Source organism: Electrophorus electricus, chromosome 7, assembly GCF_041902795.1.
Source record: "Electrophorus electricus isolate QZ-2024a chromosome 7, ASM4190279v1, whole genome shotgun sequence".
NCBI lineage: Eukaryota > Metazoa > Chordata > Actinopteri > Gymnotiformes > Gymnotidae > Electrophorus > Electrophorus electricus.
In genome coordinates, this window is record NC_137503.1 from 1,346,986 (window position 1) to 1,370,150 (window position 23,165).

Consider the following 23,165-nt stretch of genomic DNA (forward strand, 5'->3'; position numbering starts at 1 on the left):
TTACTGTTCTTGATCATTTTTATAGGGCAGTTTGGAAGTCTCCTAGTGCAGGTAGACAGACTTCACTGCCCCTATTCCAACTCCCTGGTCACCAGCGTGTTTTTAAATGTAACCCACAAACTCTTGCAGAGAGCTGGCTCAGGGTGGTCTAATGAGACCTGTGTATTTATGTGTGTGTGAGTGTTGGCCGGGGGGGGACAGAGAGAGAGAGAGAGAGAGAGAGAGGGAGAGAGAGAGAAACACACCCACACTTTCTCCAACTGAGGCATCATGGCTGTGTATCACCCAAACCCTGAATGAATCCTTTAACTCTGTCTGGCAATAAATACAGCAAAACATTCACAAATTGTTAATGGAGCGACTGCATAATGTGAGCCACTTTAAAATGCTGCCTCTATGAAAACTTGCCCTTGGCCAAAGTAAATTACAAATGCACAGTTTCTGTCTGCTGGGACGCAACTCTGCAGTTCTAGTGTACAATGAATGTTTTCTTGCCATATCTCCTCTGTGCTCAAACCCCAGAGCTGTTTTTTCTACTGAGACACACACGTTTACTACATGGGGCACCAAGCCAAGCTTTTTACACTATACTGTACATTGTCAGTTAGTTTGATTAACTCCGGATTATAACGGCTGTATTGTGTAATATCGGGTTATTATTCCCAACAGCACACGTCCAAGACTGCTGTATTTCTTTGTCATAGCAACTTCGACAAATGCACTTTCTGCACAGTTATTGTGTACAGTTTTGTGCTGAGGTGTGAGTGGGTGTGGGACTGTTTCCCACCCAACCCAGCACTCAAGGGTTTCTTTACGCTTCCTTTGGCAATGCTGTTTTAAATTTACACTTTTAACACTTTCAACATATTGTTTTACTGCAGTGAGTAAAACCAAAGCGCATTTCTTACTGGACACCCATGCTGGAGTTTTTCACAGCTCAGATTAAAATATGTTCAAAATATGTTTTACTGAAAAGGTACAGGCAGAAAATTATAACACGGTCTAGTGCTGGAAGTTATTAAAAAACCCTGCCATGATTTGTGCTCTGAATATAGTCTTTATATTGGTATTTCAAAACAGAAACAGGGACGCACCTTTACGATGTCATGGAATACAGATCCAGTCAACTCACAAGCGCATGCACGTGCACACACACGCACACACACACACATTTATCTAGAGGTAAAACCATGTTTTGACCTTATTCTGAGCATCCACCTTCTGAATTACACAGATTCGGATTTAGATCGCTGAATTTAATCCACCCTTCTGTCAGGCCTTTGCATGTTTCACGCAGGACTGACCAAGGTAAACCCAAACAGTGCAGCAGTCCAGGAGAGACGCTTTCAAACAACAGAACACATCATGGACAGCAAATGATCCCTTTTGCTGAAATCCTCCTCGCCCATTGAGTGTGTGCACACGTATGCTCTCCCAAACAGGCCCAGCAATAAGAGGCTTAAATATCTACAAAAAACTATTACCAGACTTTTATTTTGTCTGTAGTCCTGAGAGATGGAGAAAGTATTGCATGATTGTGATACAAGTTCCTGATGAAGCCATAAGGATATTCATTCACTGCGAGTGAAGGCACACGGAGGACCTGCTGCATTCTTGGTCTTCTGTGCGCTGTGTACTGATTACAGGGAGTTATAGGGGAGTGCAGCACATCACAGCACCGCGGCCGATGGAGCGCTGAGCTGAGCTGAAGAGATGTCGAGAGGTGAGTGCACCAGCCGTCTTGGTCTCCCGGGCCATTTTCTTTGAGGATAATGGAAAGAAAGCTCTCCCTCTCTAAATGGGTATTCATCATTACCCTCCACTCATCCCTTCATCCTTCCATCCCTCCATCTCTCTGCAGCGCCGCTCCTGTCGTTCACCTCCCTTCTCTTCCTGCTCCGGCTTGCTGCCTCTTTATTCCCTTTAACTGTCTCTACAGGCATGTCTGAAAATAAAGCATCAGCTACCATCACGCCATACTACCAGCAACACACACACACACACACACACACACACACACCTCAACCCATTAACAGGAGGAAGTCTGTGGCTCCAGATGAAAGAACCAGGAAGAATGATAGAACAAGGTATACACAAAAGAAAGAAAGAAAGAGAGAGAGAGAGAGAGAGAGAGAGAGAAAGAGAAAAGGTTGTAGAGCCTGCAGCAAGGGAAGAGACTTGTGTCGTCTAGCAGCCACTGGTCAATTACATGGCAGGTCTGGAGCCATCTGTTATCCAGCGGCCTGTGCGGTCCTATGTCCGCCTGCAGTAACAAGCCAATACTGGGGAGTGATAGCCATCCAACACTAGCAGCTCCTTCTTCCAGGAGTACAATAGCAGGGATTCGGGGGAGATAAGATCCCTCCAGCCAGCGTTCGCACACACAGTGCAGGGGCGGGCACCGGCATCTGCAGGGGGAGGACGTTATTCAACGCAACAGTGCCATCCAGTGGTTTTATGTGAAGTAAGAATAACTAGAAAACCCCCGTGAAACACACACACACACCTCATGAAGTGTGCTGAGGTCACACGGCATCGTGTCGAAGCACAGACAAGCTAACACGACATGGCAAACAGCCAGCGCGACAAAGCTTGCGTCTTTGCACTACTGCGAAGTCGACGCCCACAGCCCGTTTGAGAGCGCAGGGCTGAGGGGTTCGTTCACGGCTGGCACCCTCATGCACAGCGACTTATCCGTTTATCAGTGAAAGTGCATGTGCACTCCCTGCTTGATGGTAGCAGCTCCCTGTGTTGCCAGGTAAGCTACAGGAGCTTTCAAGGTTAATGATCAACTCTGGATAAAGTGAGTTTGATTTTCTTTGGGCTGAAAGCTACGCTCAGTGATTAGGTGTGCGGCGGTGAGAGAGAACGGGGGTGAGCATGTGTGGCACATTCCACAGCCGCCCGCCGCGACTCGTAAGTGAGACAGATTACGAGCATTTTACACGGCCTATTACATCTCGGACTAAAACATCTATAGCACGCGCGCATGCACACGCGCACGCACACACACACACACACACGATACATAGAATCAGATGGGAGGAAAGATGGAGATGAAAGAGAGATGGAGGAAAGAAAGGAAAGAGAGATTAAACGAGAAGAATCCAGAATATGCTGTGATGAAATGAATCAGACAGCTGTGTGGGGTGTGTGAGTTGTGATTGGGGGGGTTCATGATGTCACCTCAGCAACTGGAAAACAGAGAGGGGAGGAGGGGAGGAGGTCCAATATCAATCAAAGCAGAAAGGACAAACCAAAGGACACACATGGGCACACACACGGGCACATGCGCGCACACATACATACGGGCGCGCACACAAACACAGGCATGCAGGCAGGCGCACACACACACACACACACACACACACACACACACACACACACACACACACACACACACACACACACAAAAGAAAAACTGTCTAATATAGACACTAACAAAGTTAAGATTCACACTGCCATCCAAACAGCAAAGACACATGCCCAGCAAAAAGAAAGAAAGAATACATTATACATTATTATACGTCAAGTTTAATGGAAACAAAATTCATCTAGATTTAAAAACTTGTCAGTGATATGTAAAATTATTCACCTAAAGAACAGCCCAAAATTACTGAGACTTTTCCAAACTGGAGGGGAAGTATGAATTATTTAATAGTTGAGTCACTGTGTAAAATACTGTTTAGATGCACGCGCACACACACACACACACACACGCACACACTAAAGTACAGCTGATGGCTGTTCCTCCATAACATCTAAAAGTTAAAGTGCCCATAAGAGGCGTCTGATCCCACTTCTGTGTGACCTTGACTTTAACACTGAACTTCAGTCTGGGATGTGCCTTTTTTTTTTTTTATCAAAATCCAACAACTGTTCTGTTTTGAAAACCCAAGTATTTGTTTTATGACTTTATGTGAGCGCATCTGAACATTACACCCTTTTAGGTTGGTCATACTGTTCCATGTTATTTTTAAACAAGATTAAGAACATATCTGGAATGGGAGACTATTTAAATTATTTTGGAGAATTATTCTGTTCGTAATATTGAAAAAGTTAATCAGAGAGTTTACCTCCAGATAGCTCAGCCACACATAATTTGGAACAAGCCATGTTCCCACTCTCTTCTAAAGGTCGTATTTTAATTACCTTTATTATTGATGCATTTTTTCATTATTTCGGTTGACAGGACACATCCTGAAATAGACGGGAAGGATTTATTTCTTCGTTTGTCCTTGCCTAGAGGACATTTTACGTGAAAATAATTTGACCTCAGTGTTTCCTGAATCGGCTTGTAAGTGTCATGTACTTTAATTACAATTGTCAGTTAAAGTGGTTGATGGCAGGATTGGCTGTGTGTGTACACGAGTGTCCAACACATGTAGGAGATCCACGGGAGCCCAAACAATACAGAACATTGGAAGAGTCTTCAGCCCCAGGGGTAAACCCGAGAGTCTTCAGCCCCAGGGGTAAACCCGAGAGTCCTCAGAGAATGAAGGTTAGTGAACATGTTAACTTTGGTGGCTCTAATTAGGACACGTGCTGAACTCTTATCAAACTATCACACATCTTCAAAGTGAAGGTCATGTTTAACAAACAGACATTTTTTTACACACACACACACACACACACACACACACACAAACACACACTCTCTCTCTTTCTCTCACACACACACACATACACTCTCTCTCACACACTCTCTCTCACACACAAACACACACACTCTCTCTCTCTCATACACACACAAACACACACACTCTCACACACACACTCTCTCTCTCTCATACACACACAAACACACACTCACACACACACCCTCTCTCTCTCTCTCTCTCTCTCACACACACACACTCTGTCACACACACACACACACTATCTCTCTCTCTTACACGCACACACACACGCGCACACACACACACACACACACACACACACACACACACACATACACACACACATACACACACACAAAATCTCCCTTTCAGTTTAACAGGACAGCAGAGTTGAAGTCAGCAAGGCCAACACAATGCAGTAAGCATCTTAAAAAGAGATGCAGTGTTTTAGTACACCAGCCACATGGGGCAAGTAGTGTTTTTAATTTAACAAACACATACAGTGAGGGTCCACAGTAATTGGATTAAAAATGACCTTCAACAGGCCATCCTGAAAGGTTACACCACACCCTAAATAAACTCATATCAGTAATAAACACACGTCAGTAAACCTCCACAAAGCCAAATGCTTCAAATGTGATTAAGTAATAGCAGCCTTTTTACCCTTCTGTTGTTACAGAGGAGAGGGGAGGTGAAGAGAAGAAAGGAGTAATGGGAGGAGAGGAAAGGAGAGATAGAGAGGGGAGAGGAGAGGGAGGTGAGAGCTCTTCTTTCATATGTGATGCTAATTTATAATCAGCATTGTTTAAGGAAGAGAGAACAGTAATTGCTCACTTTGAACTCAATTTGTCATCTGACCCAGACAAAATCGCACGGAACAAAAACTCACCCTTCGTCTTTTACTGGCAACTCACTTGAAGCGTTTGATTCTTTCTGTTCTTTCTCTCTTTCTCCTTCTGCATGAAAGGGAGATTAGTCACCTTTTAACTGAACTGAGAAACAGCTAGAACTTTGGAGGAAAAAGAGAATAAAAAAAAAAAAATGCGCTGACCTTGAGTACCGCAGGTACTTCTGAGAAGATGAGAAATGACCTGATTGGGACAGGAGTCCTCACGCTTTCATTTGGGGGTTTTACCGGAATGGCTTTTGTTTTATGCCTTTTTCATGGAGGCCCGAATTTCTATTTTAAGGCCCGTTCTGTTGACCTTTCCCTCTTTGAATGCCTCTCCCTCCCATGTTCTGTGTGCTGTAATTTCAGCTGCAGTTTGTGAAGCAATAAATGTAATTAGTATCGTATTTCAGACGGAGCGCAGCGGAGCAGAATGACGGGAGGCAGTACCAGGCCGTGAGCGTCCCCCGTGTCGCGCCGTCTCCTCGCTGTCCCGTCCCCTTAAGTTCTGCTGGCTGAGTGGATGTCTGATTCTGTGTCTCCGCATTCACCCTCCCTGCTCATGCTCTTCCATAATGGCAGACTAGAAAAGGTCAGGCAGGCAGGAGCTACTAATCTATCACAGACTCCCTCTCCCTCTTTCTCTCCCTCTCCCTCTCTCGCCATCTCCTTCACTTTCTCTCTCTCCCGCTCTACCCAAAACCTTTACCTCTCTGTGCAGTGGAACACTGCTAGATTGCGTGTCAGACTGGGACATGGACGCACATTCAAATGAAAGGTTATACGTACATGCACGCACACAAACGCGTCACACACACACAAACAACCAAGCTGCTATTATATCGTTTCTAAACTGTAAAATGGTGACATATTAAGATGCAGCAGAAACTGCAGTTTGTGTAATTTCCTGTTCTTCTTCTGTTGAACCCAGTTCATACCTGTGATAGGGCACCTTTCCCGAGAGAGAGAGAGAGAGAGAGAGAGAGAGAGAGAGAGAGAGAGAGAGAGAGAGAGAGAGAATACAATTTTCAAAGTAGAACAGCCATCTTGGACTCCTGGGCCATTTTCTTTGAGGATAATGAAAAAAAAGTCTCTCCCTAAATGGGACTTCATCATTACCCTACCCCATCCCTCCATCCTTCCATCTCTCTGCAGCTCCGCTCCTGCTCTGCCTCTCTCTCTGCGACCGCTCCATACGGCTCAGCAGGCACAGGGAAAATTAAGTATCATTTACCATCTTGTGCTCTCTACAGGAAGGGAAAAAGAAGCCCCGCTTGTTATTGTGTTGTGTGGGGTGATATTAGTAACATCACCCCAGAGGACGGCTCTTAATTATCCTCTGCCAAAGTGATACAGCTTACAAGACTCCCTGGATTAGAGACTCAACCTTTGATCCACATTTTAATTTCCCAAGAAACAGGAGACAAGGGGGGGAAACCCAGGCATATACACACACACACACACACAGAGTGTGTTTTAAAGGGTATAACGACATTCATGCAGTGATGATTAGGCCTTTTAGAAAAGCACACATCGGACTGGTCCGAACATTGATTGAATTAACTGACTTTAAACAAACATCGATGACCTCTTCACGCCATGAGGAGCTAAGTGGGGTTTGTGTGTGTATTTACACTGTGGTGAAGACTTCCTTACACTGTAGATGGGCCTTTTCTAGCTGCGAGGTACTCCGTAATATCACTCCCGCATAAACCGGACCCGTTGCTAATTAGCCATGATTTGTGACTTGTAAAATGCCGTCTGGAGTGTGTGCAGCGTGTGTGAAGTCTTTCCCACTTTGTTTCACTGCTTAAATCGAGGCGTAGATAACAGCTTTCTGGCAGCGCGGGCTTCTCTGTTACATTTCCTCCTGCTGAGGACAAGGGCGGATCACTGGGCATAAAACTGCACAGCACCACACTAAACAGAACATCACACTAGTATGCCATTCATACTTTTTCCCAGCCTAACATGATACTAACTACGTAGCGTGCCAAACGCACAAGATATTTGTTAATGCACCAACAGTACCTTTATATGTAGCATGAGGTGATGGATGTAAGAATGGTCCACAGCTCCACCTGGTGGCCAGTAGCTTTAACACACCCCATTGATTAAAATCACAGTTCCAGCACATTGGACATTAGCCAGCACTCATGCCCAACTAACAGGACAAAAGACCCCCCCCCCCCCCCCGGAGATTCACACCCTGGACGAGGAAACTGTCATACACCACATAGACAAAAGTATTTGGACACAACACCCACAGTCCCGGTCTAAAATATCTGTAGCTATAACAGCTTTGATCTTCTGGAAGGCTTACTGCAGGACATTGGAGTGTGTCTGGGGTAATTTTTCCAGTTCATCCAGACGAGCATTTGTGAGGTCAGACTGACGTTGGACGAGAGGGCCCAGCTCACAATTGTCGTTCTGGTTCATCTCAAAGGTGTTCTGGGGGGCAGAGGTCCGAGCTGAGGTCCAGGATGTGTGTGGTCCACTCTTTACGCTGGCAGTCATGCTGGAACAGAAAAGGGCCTTCCGCAAACTGCTCCCACACAGTTGGAAGCATACAATTATCCAGAATGGCATTACATTTTCCCTTCCCTGGAACTAAGGGGCTGGGCCCAACCCTTGGAAAAACAAGCCCATATCATTATCCCTCGTTCACCAAACTTTACAGTCGGCACAACGCAGTCAGAGGTAAACGTTCTCCTGGCATAAGCCAAACCCAGACTGGTCCGTCATACTGGCAGGTAGAGAAGTCTGATTCATCACTCCACAGCACACGTTTCCACCGCTCGAGTCCAGTGGCAGCGAGCTTTACACCACTCCACACCGAAGCTCGGTGTTGTGCTCGGTGATGTAAGGCTTGCGTGGAGCTGCTCAGAAGCTCCAGGCACACAGCGGTTTTTGCTGACGTTGACGCCAGAAGAGGTTTGGAACTGCGCAGTTATTGAATCAGCAGAGCGTCGGCGAGTTTCACACATGCCAATGCACCTCTGCACTCGCCGACCCCGCACTGGAACTTTACATGGTCTGTCACTTTCTGAAGTTGTGGTTCTAAAAAGCTCTCACTTTTCAATAGTACCACTCTCACTGAATTGTGGAATACCCAGGATTGAAGCAATTTCACAAAGAGACTTGTTGCAACGGTAGCATCCTTTTCCAGTAGCAGGCTGGGGCTCTTTCCACATCTTTACAAATCTTTCACAAACATTTGTAAAGGCAGATTACACAGGAGGGCGCTTGAGTTTACACAACTGATCTCAATGACCGAGATGTGTGTCCCAGCACTTTTTCCAAATAGTGTACCGTGGGAAGCTGTAGTTAGCCTGCAGCTTGCCTGGACATCTTTGTATGTGCAGCCTACACTGTGACCACATGCCAGGAGAAAAAAAAAACAGAAAACCTCTCCACTGGCTCTCAGTTAAGCACAGACTACAAGTTTTATTGTTCATTTTTAAAACATCATAATTGAGCGATTCAGTACATTAATAATCTCATCAGAGCTGTAGCCATAAATAAATATTTGCTGTTTCACGCTCCAAATGAACATCTACAGGGCGCCCTGCTCCCAGGGAATGCTCTTCCTCTCAGAGTAGAATCAGCCAAAACTACGCCAGCTTTTTAAAAGATGTCTGGAAGACTTTTTCTGGTTTAGGAGGGGGTGGTTTAAAACCTTGTGAGGTGGGGAAAGAAGTTCTGCGCTGATTGTAGAGACACTGCAGCTAGATATGGACCCTGCTGGGGAGGGCAAAGCAAGACAAAAGCACAAAGTACACGCCCATCTGTGTGTGAGCGAGTGAATGAACACACCATTGCATTATCTGTTCATAGAGTCAGGGAAACATCTGGGGGAAAACTTGCACCTCCCTTCATATTTCAGGCCTGTGGGCTGAAGTAACCTGCTGTCCATCCAGACCCTCACATCAGCTGCTGGAATCCACTGGAGTTCCGCTGATGGACCTACAGAGGGAAAACTGGCAGGCCTTGTAGGTTCACACAGGACGTTCATGTGGCCACAGTTCCATTTTGGGGGGGGGGGGCGCTGGTCCCACTGGTGGAGAGAGTCCGATACCAACACCCAGTGAAGAAAACCTACTTAACTTTGGTTGTTGGTTAACATGACATCACATTGCCCACTTCTAGTATTGTTTATTTTTATACATTAGTTTTACTTTATTTAAAACAGCATAACATCAAAGACATGAGACATAATGACAAAGACATTTATTTCAAGCAATGATACAGAAGCATGTATTTCTGGTATCACTGGACACCTGCAAAGCTCACCAGTGAAATTTACTCCTGTGGAAACAGTGACCAGCCAGCATAGTGCAGCAGGGAAAACACCCAGCGTGCAATACAACAAACAAAAACACCAGGAACTAAAGGCCTTCAGAACATGTGAAGTCAACAGGAACTGAGCCAGTTTAAAGACTGATCAGACAAATCTGCTGCAAGTACAAAGAAGGGTAGATCACTACACCCCAAGTGTTTAGCTGCATGACAGTTCTCTACAAAACAGATACAAATGTGAAACACACCACAGAAAGGAGATGACTACACCCGTTTTTCGTTCAAGCATTTTTCATATTAATGCGTCCAGCATTACTCTGCATTAAACAGGTGTCTAAATTACTTCTGAACAGTGATGCAGAAATGGAGTGCATTTCATTACGCAACTCGTTACCCACATGCTGGACACTACTAGAGAGTAGTCTGCGCCCCAACCGCAGATGTCCACTTCCATAATCTCACCAGGTGGTGGCACTGCATTCGAAAGGATACAGCAAAACATTTTAAGACAGCCAGTCTTTAGAAAATTACTTTTACTGGGCCTATTCTGACAGTTAACATTAATTTTAAGGATTCATAATTTTCTTCTATGGCACTGAAACTCCATTACAACCACTAATGTATTCCAGTAATCCGTGTACATCATACACAAGGAACAGACACAAACATCACGTGTCAGTTTGTCTACGAGCTTTATTGGTACTTCACAATGCATCCCACAGACAGTCTTCAGCGCACAGTTCAACAACACATACAATCAATCACTTGCACCATTTCAGACACTCGGTCCACACCAAAGACGGGAGGGTTGGGTAAACATATGGCCGCCTGCGAGTTACGAAGTGACAGAACGCAGCAAACGCCCTTACGTGCCTCCACGTGGCCCGTTTCACTGGACAGCTAAAATCGCCAACAGAAATACTGCTGAAACATGATGTAACATAAGCCTTTTGAAGAAGAACTAAGATCCAAGCATGCCCCAACTCCATGATGAGATACTACCGAAAACTAGAAGCCTGGTTCACGTGACTGAACTGGTCACGTAACACAGCATTTGCTCATTCAGGCCTAACACAAACTCAAAAGCTAAAATCAAGACTGTGGTGAAACATTTTGCTCCTTTTTAAAGAACAAACACGAACACACACACACACACACACACACACACACACACACACACACACACACACACACACACACACACACACACACACACACACACACACACACACACACACACACACACACACACACACCCTTCACTTAACAGAAGGCTTCACGTACAGCTCTGCTTCCATCGTCTCCATGGTGACCCTTGGCATTTCACATTCCTGAACTCTCATTCCCGAATGTTTAATTAAACACAACGCACTGGAACTATTGTGAAAGACAGTGATTTGGCTCATGGGGTTGTTAAGGTAATGGACGGAGGTTTTTAGCTGTAAAGCTACAGGGGTGGGGAAGGAGCGTGAGGGATGGGGTCATACAACGCAATGTCTGAGGCATTATTCCAAAACTAAGTAGTCTCCAACCCAAAAACTCATTTTCAAAGTCATTTCCTATTTCACCTGCATACACTTCAGTCATTCACTCTGTAGTGCTCATTCTGACTTTATTCCTTCTTGGGCTTGGTGCCGGGCATCATGGCTTGGACCCTGCCAACAGAGAGGGCACTTCATCAGCATGGGTGGCAGTCACCAGGCCACGCGCCGTAAACAACACGCAGACAGTCAAAGGAGGACCAAACAACTGAAGCCCAGCGACATCCAGACAGAAGCTGAAGCTTAAGGGTCTCTCGCACCCACACCAACAAAGTTCTGGAACTGGTGCCGGTCCCTGCCAACTAGCGAACCTTTAAGAACGGATCCACGTTTCCAACGGTTACATGGACGTGAGCGTTTCAGCATCGGGAAACATTTTAGAAGACTGTGTAAACTACATGGTGGAAGACACTTTTCTTCTGCAAATGTTGCTTCTTCTTTCAGGTTTATTTAAAACAGCCGAGAATCAACTTTTTTAAAAGCTTTTTCCACAGACCACTGAAGACTCGCTGCAGTTCTCACGTTTTTAGCTGTAAACAGCAGTAAGGCGTGTAAACAACTGTACGAGGTGACAGCAGGACCCCACCAGGTGCAGAACAGGTTCAGTGGTTTCAGGCCAGAACAGCACTGCCCTTTCTGTGGTTTTGTTATGGAAAAGCATGGCACTGTTGGGGATTTTGGCACCAGCTCCAGGGCAGTGGAACGCGTCAGCAGAGTCGGCTTACACACAACGTATACTTACTTTTTCATGACCTCTTTAATTTGGTTGTTCACCAGTCCATAGTAGTGATCAATCTGCGTCTGGAAAGAGAACAGAAATTACCCACCACGGCAGATCAATCACTGAATCGGATCAATTTCTGAGTCTAAACACACATTAAAGCCACAATCAGGAATATGACAGCAACAATCCTCTGAATTGCTGGAGGAGCAGATCACTGAGATAAACGCCACGGCCATCGGCGGTCCGACAACACCGCGAATAAAAGAAAAATCTCTTCCTTTCTGCCCCAGAGCTGAGCAGATAAAGTTTAGGGAAGAGTTTTGTCCGCATCTCTCACAGCAAAACAGGTTAATGTAAAAAAAAAGAAAGAAACAAAGCCTCAGACTGACTAAAAGGAACAAGAACAGAGACAGAAGCGCCTTAATGCACCACCACACCACCTCTCTCATCGCCACAGGAAAGGGCTTGGTAAGATGGATTAGTCAAGAGGTGGAAACCTTTATCCCCAGATAAGATGGATACGCTTTTTTATTTCTTCTATATATAAAAAGGTTTGTATGTCCATTCGCTATACCAATGTCAGTCATACTTCAGGGATTAAAAAAGAGGGAATTAAACCTACCTGGTGTTTCTCATAGATTACTGGCCAACTGAAAGCTGCAACATGCACTGGGGGGGAGGGGGTTGAGAGACAGACAGAGTATCAGCATCTGAACTTTGTAAAAATCTTTGAATTCACCTGTAATTATAACTTATCCCACATTAAAATAAATGTATATTATAGTTAACTTATTTATACAATTTTAATAATATTACAACTATTAACAATAATAAACCTGATAATATGCCATGATCAGCACTGTTTGTGCATTCCTGCAACTGTTCAAAGTGGAAATGGCAAGATCAAATGTAAGAGCAAGACAGCACGAGAGTTTAAACAGGCAGCCGTCCATGGTGCCCTGTGTGAGGAAGACCCTGGCAATTCCCACTGCAATTCCCACGGCTTTGTCCCAACTGCTGAAAAACAGCAACTTCTCTTGGGAAAGTAAAACACTATCTGACCAAATCATGAGTAAGCACAAGTAAGCTGAGTTTTGGACAGTAAAGCCAAGACTGAAATCTTTTAGCAAACGTAATGAATGTAATTTAGTTACAAAAATATCAATTGATCGACACCCTAACTGAACTGATTTTGGTTTGCAATCTTTATTTTCGTTAGACACAAGCGCATCAGCAGTGCAAACGGCCTTTAGCAGGCGTGGCCCAGGTCAGCGTGAGACACTGGGGAGATGCGGGAGTTTGACTTACCAATAATGAGGATAGTGAGGCCATTGAACAAGGAGCCCACATAGGTCAGGATCCACATCAGCACTGCAAACTGCAGAGAAAAAAAGAAACGCCACTTTACCAAACCCATCAGCCACTGTCTATCACCCCACTGTAGCTCAAAGTGTATAAAATCTATTCTGAATATATAAATACTGCATTCAAACATCTCTATTAGATGACTTCTCATAAAAAGCATAATGCTGTTTCAGTAGAGTAGTGCGTTAGGTAGTGGGAAGGTAAGTGGGAAATAGGAGATGAATTTAAACGTTTCAGAGGAGACCAGCTGTTGTGCTATGCTACACAGCCTGTAAACTGCTGAATGCTCATGTGCCCCGCCAAATGGACCCGTCACTCAGAAGGCCACCCCGAGCGCTGGCTGGCATGGGCCCTGGGGGACCCTGGTGGGGTTAGCGCCCCTGTACATGCACGGCACCAGGGAACCGGAGCCAGGCCAGCGCAGGGAGCGTAACCCTACCCCAGCCTCCCACAGCCCTTACACGGACACCTCTCACCACCAGGTTTGGAGGTGCTGACTTAACACTAACACTGCAGGACTTTTCCATTACCCCAGGAACATAACATCCAGAGCATTTACTTGGATCTTTCCAGTGATCTGAAATGAAGGAATGAACTTTAAATCTAGGCTCATAGTGATTTAACAGGCTTTGAGTGAAGCAGGTAGTGTGAGCCCCATGTCCCAAACAGACTGCTCAGGACTGCAAAGCAAAACGATTTATAACTACAGCTTTTAGAGTTAAATGCATTCACCTTCATACTTTAAACATAAACCAACTCATTCAGGGGCACCAATATGCATAAAGCAATAAGAACCAACTCCCTTCCATTCTTGAAGACTATGAAACATCCCAGCCTGAACAAAAAAATTAAATGAAATTAACAAAATAGAGTACAAACACATGAACACTGTTCACACACACACACAACCAGACATTTGAGTTAAACTGCATGTTTGGCATGGTAACCCACAGCAGTCAAATCTTCAAGTTTTAATTTACAGAATTAAGATGATTATTTTATCCAAAGCAACTTACAATTCTGACTGAAAACAATTTGAGTAATTGAGGGTTAATGGTCTTGCTCAGGGGCCCAACAGTGGCAACTTGGCAGTGGTGGGACTTGAACTGGCAACCTTCTGATTACTAGTCGAGTACCTTAACCAATGAGCCACCACTGCTAAATGGTGATCAATGAAAGCAGTCACACACACAGGCACGCACATGCAGAGCCTTGGCACAGTCTCTATCCCAAATTCATTTGTCTACGCTGCTGCACCTCTGCCTTCCCATGCAGGGGTGCCCCATCCCCTCCACACTCGCTCTGGTTTCTCATATATAACATCCAGCACTGACCACGAAGAAACTGAACTCAATGAAAACATATGAAAAAGTGTGTGTGTGTGTGTGTGTGTGTGCACGCACGTGTGTGTGTGTGTGTGTGTCATCAGATTACCTTATACTGCCTGATCTGGCTAAAAATAAGGCATAAACCTTGACCTTCACACAGACAACACCCTTCAAAATTCTTTGCATGGTGACAGTCTTCACCCTATACCAGAGTAGGAGGGCTAAACACAAAAAATAAACCGAGCTGAAGTGAAGGGCAAAGCCAGCCATGTTTACAGGGCAAGACTGGTAAAACCGACAGGCTCTGGTCACAGACCAGGATCCGTATATGCGTGTTTGTCCCACCTTCAGAGAGTCCACCAGATCTTCCACCAGGAAGAGGCGCCTCAGTTCCTTCACGGCAGCATTGACGTGCTCCAGTGTAGCGTCAGCGTAGTTCTGCACCGTCTCAGCAGGTACCGTGACGTCCTGATCCAGGTACATCCTTCAGGAGAGGAAGCAGACGCAGGATGGGTCAGAACCACCGAGGCACTGCGGGGATCCGGCTGCACCGGACGTTTAAACACGAGCGCTTGTGTGGAAGTGGCTGTTAGTGATGGTGTCGCTACTGTGTTCTTCTGACAAGTGATTTTTGCATGAATTCACACTGTATGAGGTTAACACTGCTGTGCAACATCACGGTTAAATTAAAGCAGACCTAGGCTCCAACCCAGCCCTCTTAAAATGAGAGAAAGGGACACCATGTAAATGAGGCAGTGGTTATGTGCTTCTGTTAAGGATACCACATGCTTGAAAGAATGCGAAGTTGCTCAAACTGCAATTTAAAAAGTTCAAAAACATCTACCTTTAGTCAGTCTATTTTTATTGAGTTGGGCGCGTATGTGTGCACAACGCGCTCGGTCTTACTTAAAAGGATGGCCATCCTCCGACTTCTGCACGGCCTGCAAGATGCCCTTGTATATCCTGAAGGAGATGGTGACGGAGAGCAGGGCCAGGGAGATGTAGGAGAGCACGCTGATGATGCTGCAGGCGTTTAAGGCCAGCAGCAGGAACAGGCTGGCTCCAAACACCACCCCCGTTCTCTGCAGGTCGCGCCAGTACAAGAGGTCGACCACTAGCACAAAGACAAGACAGTGGAGAGAAAAGAGCGGCCATGCGGCTTTAAGTGATGCCGTCTAAACGTGCGGTCAGAAAAACTGGAGTTACGCTGATCGGCATGGAAAATAGCAGCAGTCGAATCTACTCGAGTTTAAGCGGTTAACAGTGAAAGTTAGCCATGTTAGAAACACCAAGGGTAATGTGGAGGAGAAGGGAACGATGTGGTTAGTAATGTGGCTACTTTGAGAGAGGTATAACTCCAGAGGGAGGCCTGCAACAACATTTGTGGATAGCTAACTGTGGTTGAAGCTTTACAGTTTTGTAGATCAGTTATAACAAACACAATTATGAGCACTTGGGGAAGGATTTTAATAACACTGAGATCTAATAAAAATTGCTTGGAAAAAACAAAGTCCATTAAACAAACCAATGACGCGTAAACTGGACAAAATGGCAACACAGACTGCGCATTGCCAGATAGATTACATTACATTTGCAAAAAACAGCAAGCCTCTGACCACAGAACACATTTTCACCTGCACCTAGCTTTTGGCTAATGTTCACTTAAAATTACATTAATAATAAATGACTTAAAACGCAGCAGCTTTCTTAAAGCCAAGATGGTTTGATAAAGTACAAACTCAATTCCTCACATTCCACATCGGAGTTGTGTAATCTGTGATTGTTTACGTGAAGGTCTCCTGAAGATAGGCATATCTCAGGGCTCTAATCCCAGGGCTCTGCTCACAAGAACTAACAGACCCACCCATCTGTTACTGAGGCAAGACCACGAGGTTACCAAGTAACCTTTGAGCTAATACTAAACAAAGATAAAACCGCTAGAAGTAGCTACAAAAAAAAAAAACACTTGTGAAGGCGTAGGCGTATCTTAGCTTGCATTAAAATCAAATATTAGCTAATAAAACAGCTAATTGAATCAGGCTGGTGGAAACCCCACTGATGCCTACAGATGATAGCTCGTTTAACAAGATAGTATTAGCTAGATAAGGCCGACGGGACCTTTCGCATCGTTCAACAAGAACGCAAAGGCCAGCAGGTTAGCAGCTAACCCCCCCCGCACTCTGCCAGTGAACCTCAGGACTGAAGGCTGGTGATGTCTGCCACGCATAACGGCGCTAACTAGCTAACCGCAGCTACAGGGCTGCTCGCTAAAAGGACACACGGATAGAGACGCTAGCCAGTTAGCTAGCATGCTAAGAGGCTTCTGGGCTGCGTCTCGGGGCTTTAGCCAGCTGGCGACGCTCTGACGCCACAATAACGTTACCGAAGGAGCTCGCAAAAAAAAAAGAAAAGAAAGAAAACCGCGCTCCACGTTATTCCAGAACTCCAGCGCGTTCCTAACGGTCCTAACGGTCCTAACGGTCGCCATCCTGACGACCCGAGGCGAGGTCTGTTGATCACGGTCACGAAGTACACGCACGTCTTCACGCGAAATGGACACACTAACCTTCTCGGGAAACCATCTCGCTTCTTCGATACGACGCCTGTCCGAAGACAGAAAGGAGAAGCCAAACGCACTAATAGCTACATGGTCTTCCGGCTAAGATGGGGCTAATCTATGTCAACTTAAAAGTCTCCCGCAATTCCAAAGTAAATGTCATTGGAACTGCTATATAGGCGATTATAGCCAACCGACCCTACAGTCAACTCAATTGCTTTAGAGGGTGTTGCTTTCATAGACTTAACACTTCGTTAATTGTACACACACCTGCTTCACTTCACTTGGACAATTTTCAGAACTCTTAAAAGCATGATTTATGGACCACCGAGTCAGTCCATAGTTTAGACACTTCTGGAATATAGGTTCAGTCAAAAGCACTGAAAACATCTGAAATTGACAGAACTTACAGGGAACAAAAAACAAAAATGCAGAAACAACAGAAAGTTAGTGTGCACAATAGATTCCATGTAAAAGTCTGAGATAGCTGTCACATTAACGCACATTCTCAAAGGCATTACAGTAGGCAAGAATTATGAGTCTCAAAGAAATGGCACTTGAAATGGCAAAGGTGGCAATTTACAGTCACAACGCCAGCAGACAAAAAAAACAGCAGTTAGAACCTTCTCCGCCACTAACAATCTTAGAAAGACACATGGATAGGACATGAAAAGATATTCTAATCTCAACTGCTCCATCTAAAAACCATAAAAGCAAGAAGAGAAGCCAGTCACAGATACCCTGGTCTTTCCAGTGTTTTGCGTCCATCTCTTTAGTGTTCCACGGTAGTGCAGTGCTGACTTGCGAGTATCATTCGATCATTCCAGCCGTGGCAGAGGTGATCAGGGGGTTGAGGCAGTCTGGAGGCACGCGCCTCTCTCTGGGGCAGACCAGACGTGGACTGAGGGCCAACAGTGGGGCTACAGCTCTCCTGCAGGTGTGAGTACTGCTGAGGTCAGCTGACTAGGGCCACATGCCAAGAGTTGATGACAGACGAGTCCAGTGTGAGGACTCACTTATGTACTGCTAAAGCAGCACAGTTGGATAAACAGTAAGCCAGCAGCTGGCTGGCTGGCGGGACATGATGTTCTCACAACGAGGGCTGGCAGTGTTGCTCACTGCAGCACTCGGCACTGACACACACCACACATACATACTCCTCTCTAAAAGCCATGTGTTATTAAAACCCACAAGTAGCCATTGCATGAAATCCAAACCAAGTAAACTGATGCAAGGCCAAATTGGATAACCTAAAACACTTTTGACTTCAGTATAACGGGTGATGAGAGCAGTGGTTACGGTACTTGACTTGTAATCAGAAGGTTGTTGATTCAAGTCCCACCCCTGTCAAGTTGCCACTGGTGGGCCCCTGAGCAAGACCCCTGACTGTTGTGTTCAGGCAGAATTGTAAGTCGCTTTGGATAAAAGTGTCAGCTAAATGATGTAAAGATTTCCAGTACACAGTGCTTCCTGATTTCTAAAAAGTTCTCTCTTTCAGTAATACTTGCTTTTATATTTTTATAGTCATCCCAGCAATAGGGATAAGGGGGAAAGGTGAGTGGTCCATTTAGAGCCAGACTTTATGACGTGTAATTTGTAGTTGCCAAACAGAAGAGTGTAGAATGGACGCGATGATGATTGAGTGCAGACTACAGGGTCATCCACAAGATGGCAGTACACCTTAACAAGCCCACATTACAATATTACATTAGGCTACATTTACAATATTTAGAAGACGTCCAAGGAGACTTATTGTCTCCATCTTTATTGTCTCCATAGAATAAATCCTTATGCCAGTGACATCAGAGGAGAAGTTAGACGTTAGGTTTGTAAATTAACCCTTGCTACCAAAACGAACATAACACCATTATAAAAAAGCAAATGACAGTCACCGAAATCGAAAACGTTCAGCCTGTGCAAAGGCTCCCAGGGCTCCAGAGGTAACTAAACAAACCAGACCGTTATGGAGAGAACCGCACGGATCGGTACGTTTGATGTGGGTCTCGAGATCATCCTATGATTATGGCAATGACGAGTCCGCTCGACGACCCAGACAATTACGCAATACCTGTGTGACGCATGAGCCAAAATTGTCAGTTGTTGCTGCAGTCAAACCTGATCGAGTTGAGTAATAAGTGCATTAAACTTTAAAATTGCAACAGCAGGTCTGTGTGTGGAACCAATATACCATAACGGCATACTGCACTGGGAAAGTTGCAAAACTGTGAAACTTTGAAAACTCTCCAACTTACGCTGAGACGCTGCAGGGCTGGCAAGGACTCGCTGTGTCCGTGCCAAGTCTGGGCTCGGCGGGGCGTCCGGACGGCCCCAGTCCTCTTCACGCTGCTCCGGATGCGCCTTCTCGTCCATAAGTGGCTCTTCTGTCCGTGGCAACGTGGACCTGTGCCTCGCGATAGCATCCATGGCCCCTCCGGCCAAATCCAATATATCATCCACTTCAAATGGTTTAGTGTCAGAGAAATCTGAAGCTTCGTCTACGAACTCACTGGTGAAGTGCTCCTTCTTACACTCATCTTGTAGGAAACCTAGTTCATTGCCTGTGGAAGGTGTGTGGTGGTCCATCGTGGGAAAGCGCGTCCCCGAGTCAGTGTGATGTGTGTGTAAACCTCCTTAGCGAAATATCTCGTCAAATACCTGGCGATGACGGGCGGAAGAGAGAAAGAGAGGAAGTCCTGAGTTCTAGAACACGAACGCAGAGGGGAGGGGTGAGGAAACTCGAACACTTGTGATTGGCTTAGGCCTCGAGGGGGCGTCGCCGATTCATCCGGCCCTTCTTCGGAATAAGAGATGGCTTCACTGCTCGTGGCGAAGGGCATGTCTCAGGCTAGACGAGGCCCACACCCATCAAAGCCATCTTACGTTTAGCCTGCTTGGCGTGGACATTTAGGAACAGGAGTAAATTAGGAATGTTCTTAGAGTCCTAGAAGTAAAACATACATTTAAAATTAAGTTAAAAAGTTATCTGATCCTAACAGGTCAAATTCACTCAGCAGATTTTTATCTTTTAATCTATGCGCAAGATTGTGTGTGTATGTATGTGTGTGTGTGTGTGTGTGTGTGTGTGTGTGAGAGAGAGAGAGAGAGAGAGAGAGAGAGAGAGAGAGAGAGAGAATGAGATCAGAATGACTGCTGAGATGATCATTTGATAACTACCACAATTAGATTATGTACTTTCAGTAATGAAGACGATCACACAGGCAGTGTTCTTAACTCAGTAGAAGTCTAGAGTTCATGCAGTGTCACTCATCCTAACGCTTGTAGAAACCTACACAGTTTCAGTGTGTAATAAATCCATTAAAGTGATTAGTCATCAACGAACTGCAACAAAAGACACATTTGTAGGAGTTTCTCTCCTGTTCTGATGAGCAACAGGGTGCTGCTAAAGGCCGTGCCCCAACCTGTGGTGCAACTGGGAACAAACCAGTTTGTTCTCTCCAGACACAGGGTGCTCCATTGTCTCATGAAGCCAAACCAGTTGTGCGGGGTCTTTGTGCGCGTGTGGGACAGGGACCTTCAGGCAGGCTGGCGAGACCGCGTGCACAGGAAATAGTCACTCACGAGTGTGTGACATTCTCGTGCTGAGTGGAGCGACTCCTACATGCAGAGTTTTTAAACAAAACATCCTGGACAGTGCGTGGCTTTCTTCTTAGCAGATCTTTCTGTGAAAGGCCGAATGCCCGGATTATCCCCTGTCCTAAAATAAACCTGTGCACACGCCTGAGTGTCAGATTTTTAGAGCAAGTCTTGAAGTCACTGCCTGTGTCTGCTTAACTACGACTAAAGAAACAAAACAAACCGATTAGCAGGAAGTAACAAGAGCACATGTAAACGCAAGTGCTTTCTTGGCTGAAGTGCTCCTTCTCCCTACATCCGGTGGAGGGGTGTTATTGCGATGGTACAATAGTGAACAACACTGTCACAGTGTAATGCCCTCACACAGCAGATCACCTGTAGAGCAATGTTGTGTGCAGAGAGTTGGATGGATAGGTGCTAATTGTACTGATTCGACCTCCAGCTTTTTTGAGGGGGTGGGGTGCTGTAAACATCTGGGGACACGACAGATGCCGTTTCAGCTGGTTGCAAGAATTATTTCAGTATTTTCAGGACACAGATCACAGCTGCCAGCACACCTGAACCATGCCAAGAGGAGCTCTGACTACATGTTACAGGCATACTGGGAGCTGGTTACATATCATTGAGAACTCTGACTATCTGCTGCAGGTTTACTGGGAACTGGTTACAGTACAAAAATCTAGACTGTCTGGTCAGTCCGCAAAGACTTGAATGAGAAACAAGGGCCCAGACCATGACTAGAGATCAGACATTGCATTTCAGAAGTTCACATTGTGTCTATTGTATGTCTACAATATTAAAATGTTTCTCTCTTTCTGTGTCTGATTCCTTCACTCACTTTCACCTCTGACTTTTCCAGGCACTCATGGTCTGTGTAGACAAAAAACGGTGCTGTCAGAATTTAGGGCAACTGGTGCATATTTGGACCCAGTAACAGTCATTCTGCTTCTCACTTTAGAAGAAATACAGTATTACGTTTAATAGTAATAATTAACAAATTACCATATACTCTCCAGAAATGTTATTTCTATTTTAATATCAGATGTTGCAGGTGCAATGTTTGCGCTGGGCTTTTCACTCACAAAAGAGAGATTATGCGATTCTTTGTAGAAATATTAAGAGTACCTCTTTTATCAAACACGTCCAAGAATTTTATGTACAAGGACTCATCTATGCAGCTAGGACTATTTACATATTTTTTGTAACAGCACATGGTAGCCCTCACAAAACTTACACTTTTCAAACACTCACCAGATTACCTTCTTTATGAAACCTTTTCATTGTTGTTCTCAGTCATTTGTTGTTTAAATCTGAAATATGGACAGACAGGAGAATGAGGGGACGGTGTTTTTGTGTTGACAGCTCAGTCTTCCCTAAATCCACATAAGGGAGTATGCCAGCTCCCACATCACATGCACAAACACATTGGCTCCCAGGGATTAACTGCGCTATTTATACCCATCATGCTATGCAACTGTACTCGGTAGATAACGTACTACAAATACCAGGTTTCTCCAGTGCAGTCCCAGTAAGGCCTTTTGTACGGCAAAGTAGAACGTTTCTTACCAACACTAATGTAGGCGATCTGTAATCAGAGAAAATCATCAAACTGCGCACTACCAAGAGCAAACATTCCTTATATTTTGAGTCAATGTTTTCAGATCTAATGTTCTTTAGACGAGATTCTACATTTTTGCAAAAGGACTCTTGTTTTGTTTTGTCCTGAGACTTTAAAATACGAGTATAGTAGATTACAGTAGAGTCATTGTAAGAGCCAGTATAAAGATCAGTATTCCAAATCTCGGACATCACCTGATGAAGACTAGTTTATCGTTCTTTCTCCTGGATGAAAAAAAGGCACATGGCAGTCACAGTAACGCATCACTTCACTGAAAGGCACTGGTGAATTTCTGCTTTCCATACGTCATGTACAGGGCCTTGCAAAAGGTATCAACCCTCTTAAATGTCAATAAGAGTGAGCTGGGTTACAAATAAAGCTCACAGATTATTCCAGCCAATATTTTTATTGCAAACCAACACTCTTAAAGCAAATAAACCAATGCTCCTAAATAAACTATGACTTTGAACATTATTTGTCAGGTCTTAAAAGACCTAGTAAAAACTGGAAAATACAGCTTGGATAAGTATGCAGTACCTGCACACTAGTGCTTGGTGGAGTCACCTCTCACGGCAATAACATTCACGTGTGTCGGTATACATTTCTACCAGCTTTGCTCACAGTTTGGGAG

General features: G+C 45.0%; 1 protein-coding gene across 3 annotated transcripts; it reads right to left on the reverse strand.

The window, feature by feature from the left end:
- Positions 1 to 10,482: 10,482 nt before the first annotated feature.
- Positions 10,483 to 20,018, reverse strand: rtn4a (reticulon 4a). Of its 3 annotated transcripts, none has more exons than XM_027024923.3 (7): positions 19,575 to 20,018; positions 15,672 to 15,879; positions 15,111 to 15,249; positions 13,381 to 13,450; positions 12,695 to 12,741; positions 12,091 to 12,149; positions 10,483 to 11,462 (listed from the first exon to the last, which is right to left on the reverse strand). In XM_027024923.3, the coding sequence occupies exons 1-7, from the start codon at positions 19,903 to 19,905 to the stop codon at positions 11,420 to 11,422; spliced, it is 897 nt and encodes a 298-aa protein (XP_026880724.2). In that variant the 5' UTR covers positions 19,906 to 20,018; the 3' UTR covers positions 10,483 to 11,419. The 3 variants fall into 3 exon arrangements, with proteins under 3 accessions (XP_026880724.2, XP_026880725.1, XP_026880726.1); XM_027024924.3 differs by lacking the exon at positions 19,575 to 20,018 and adding an exon at positions 18,063 to 18,241; XM_027024925.3 differs by lacking the exon at positions 19,575 to 20,018 and adding an exon at positions 17,332 to 17,482.
- Between the last annotated feature and the right edge of the window lie 3,147 nt (positions 20,019 to 23,165).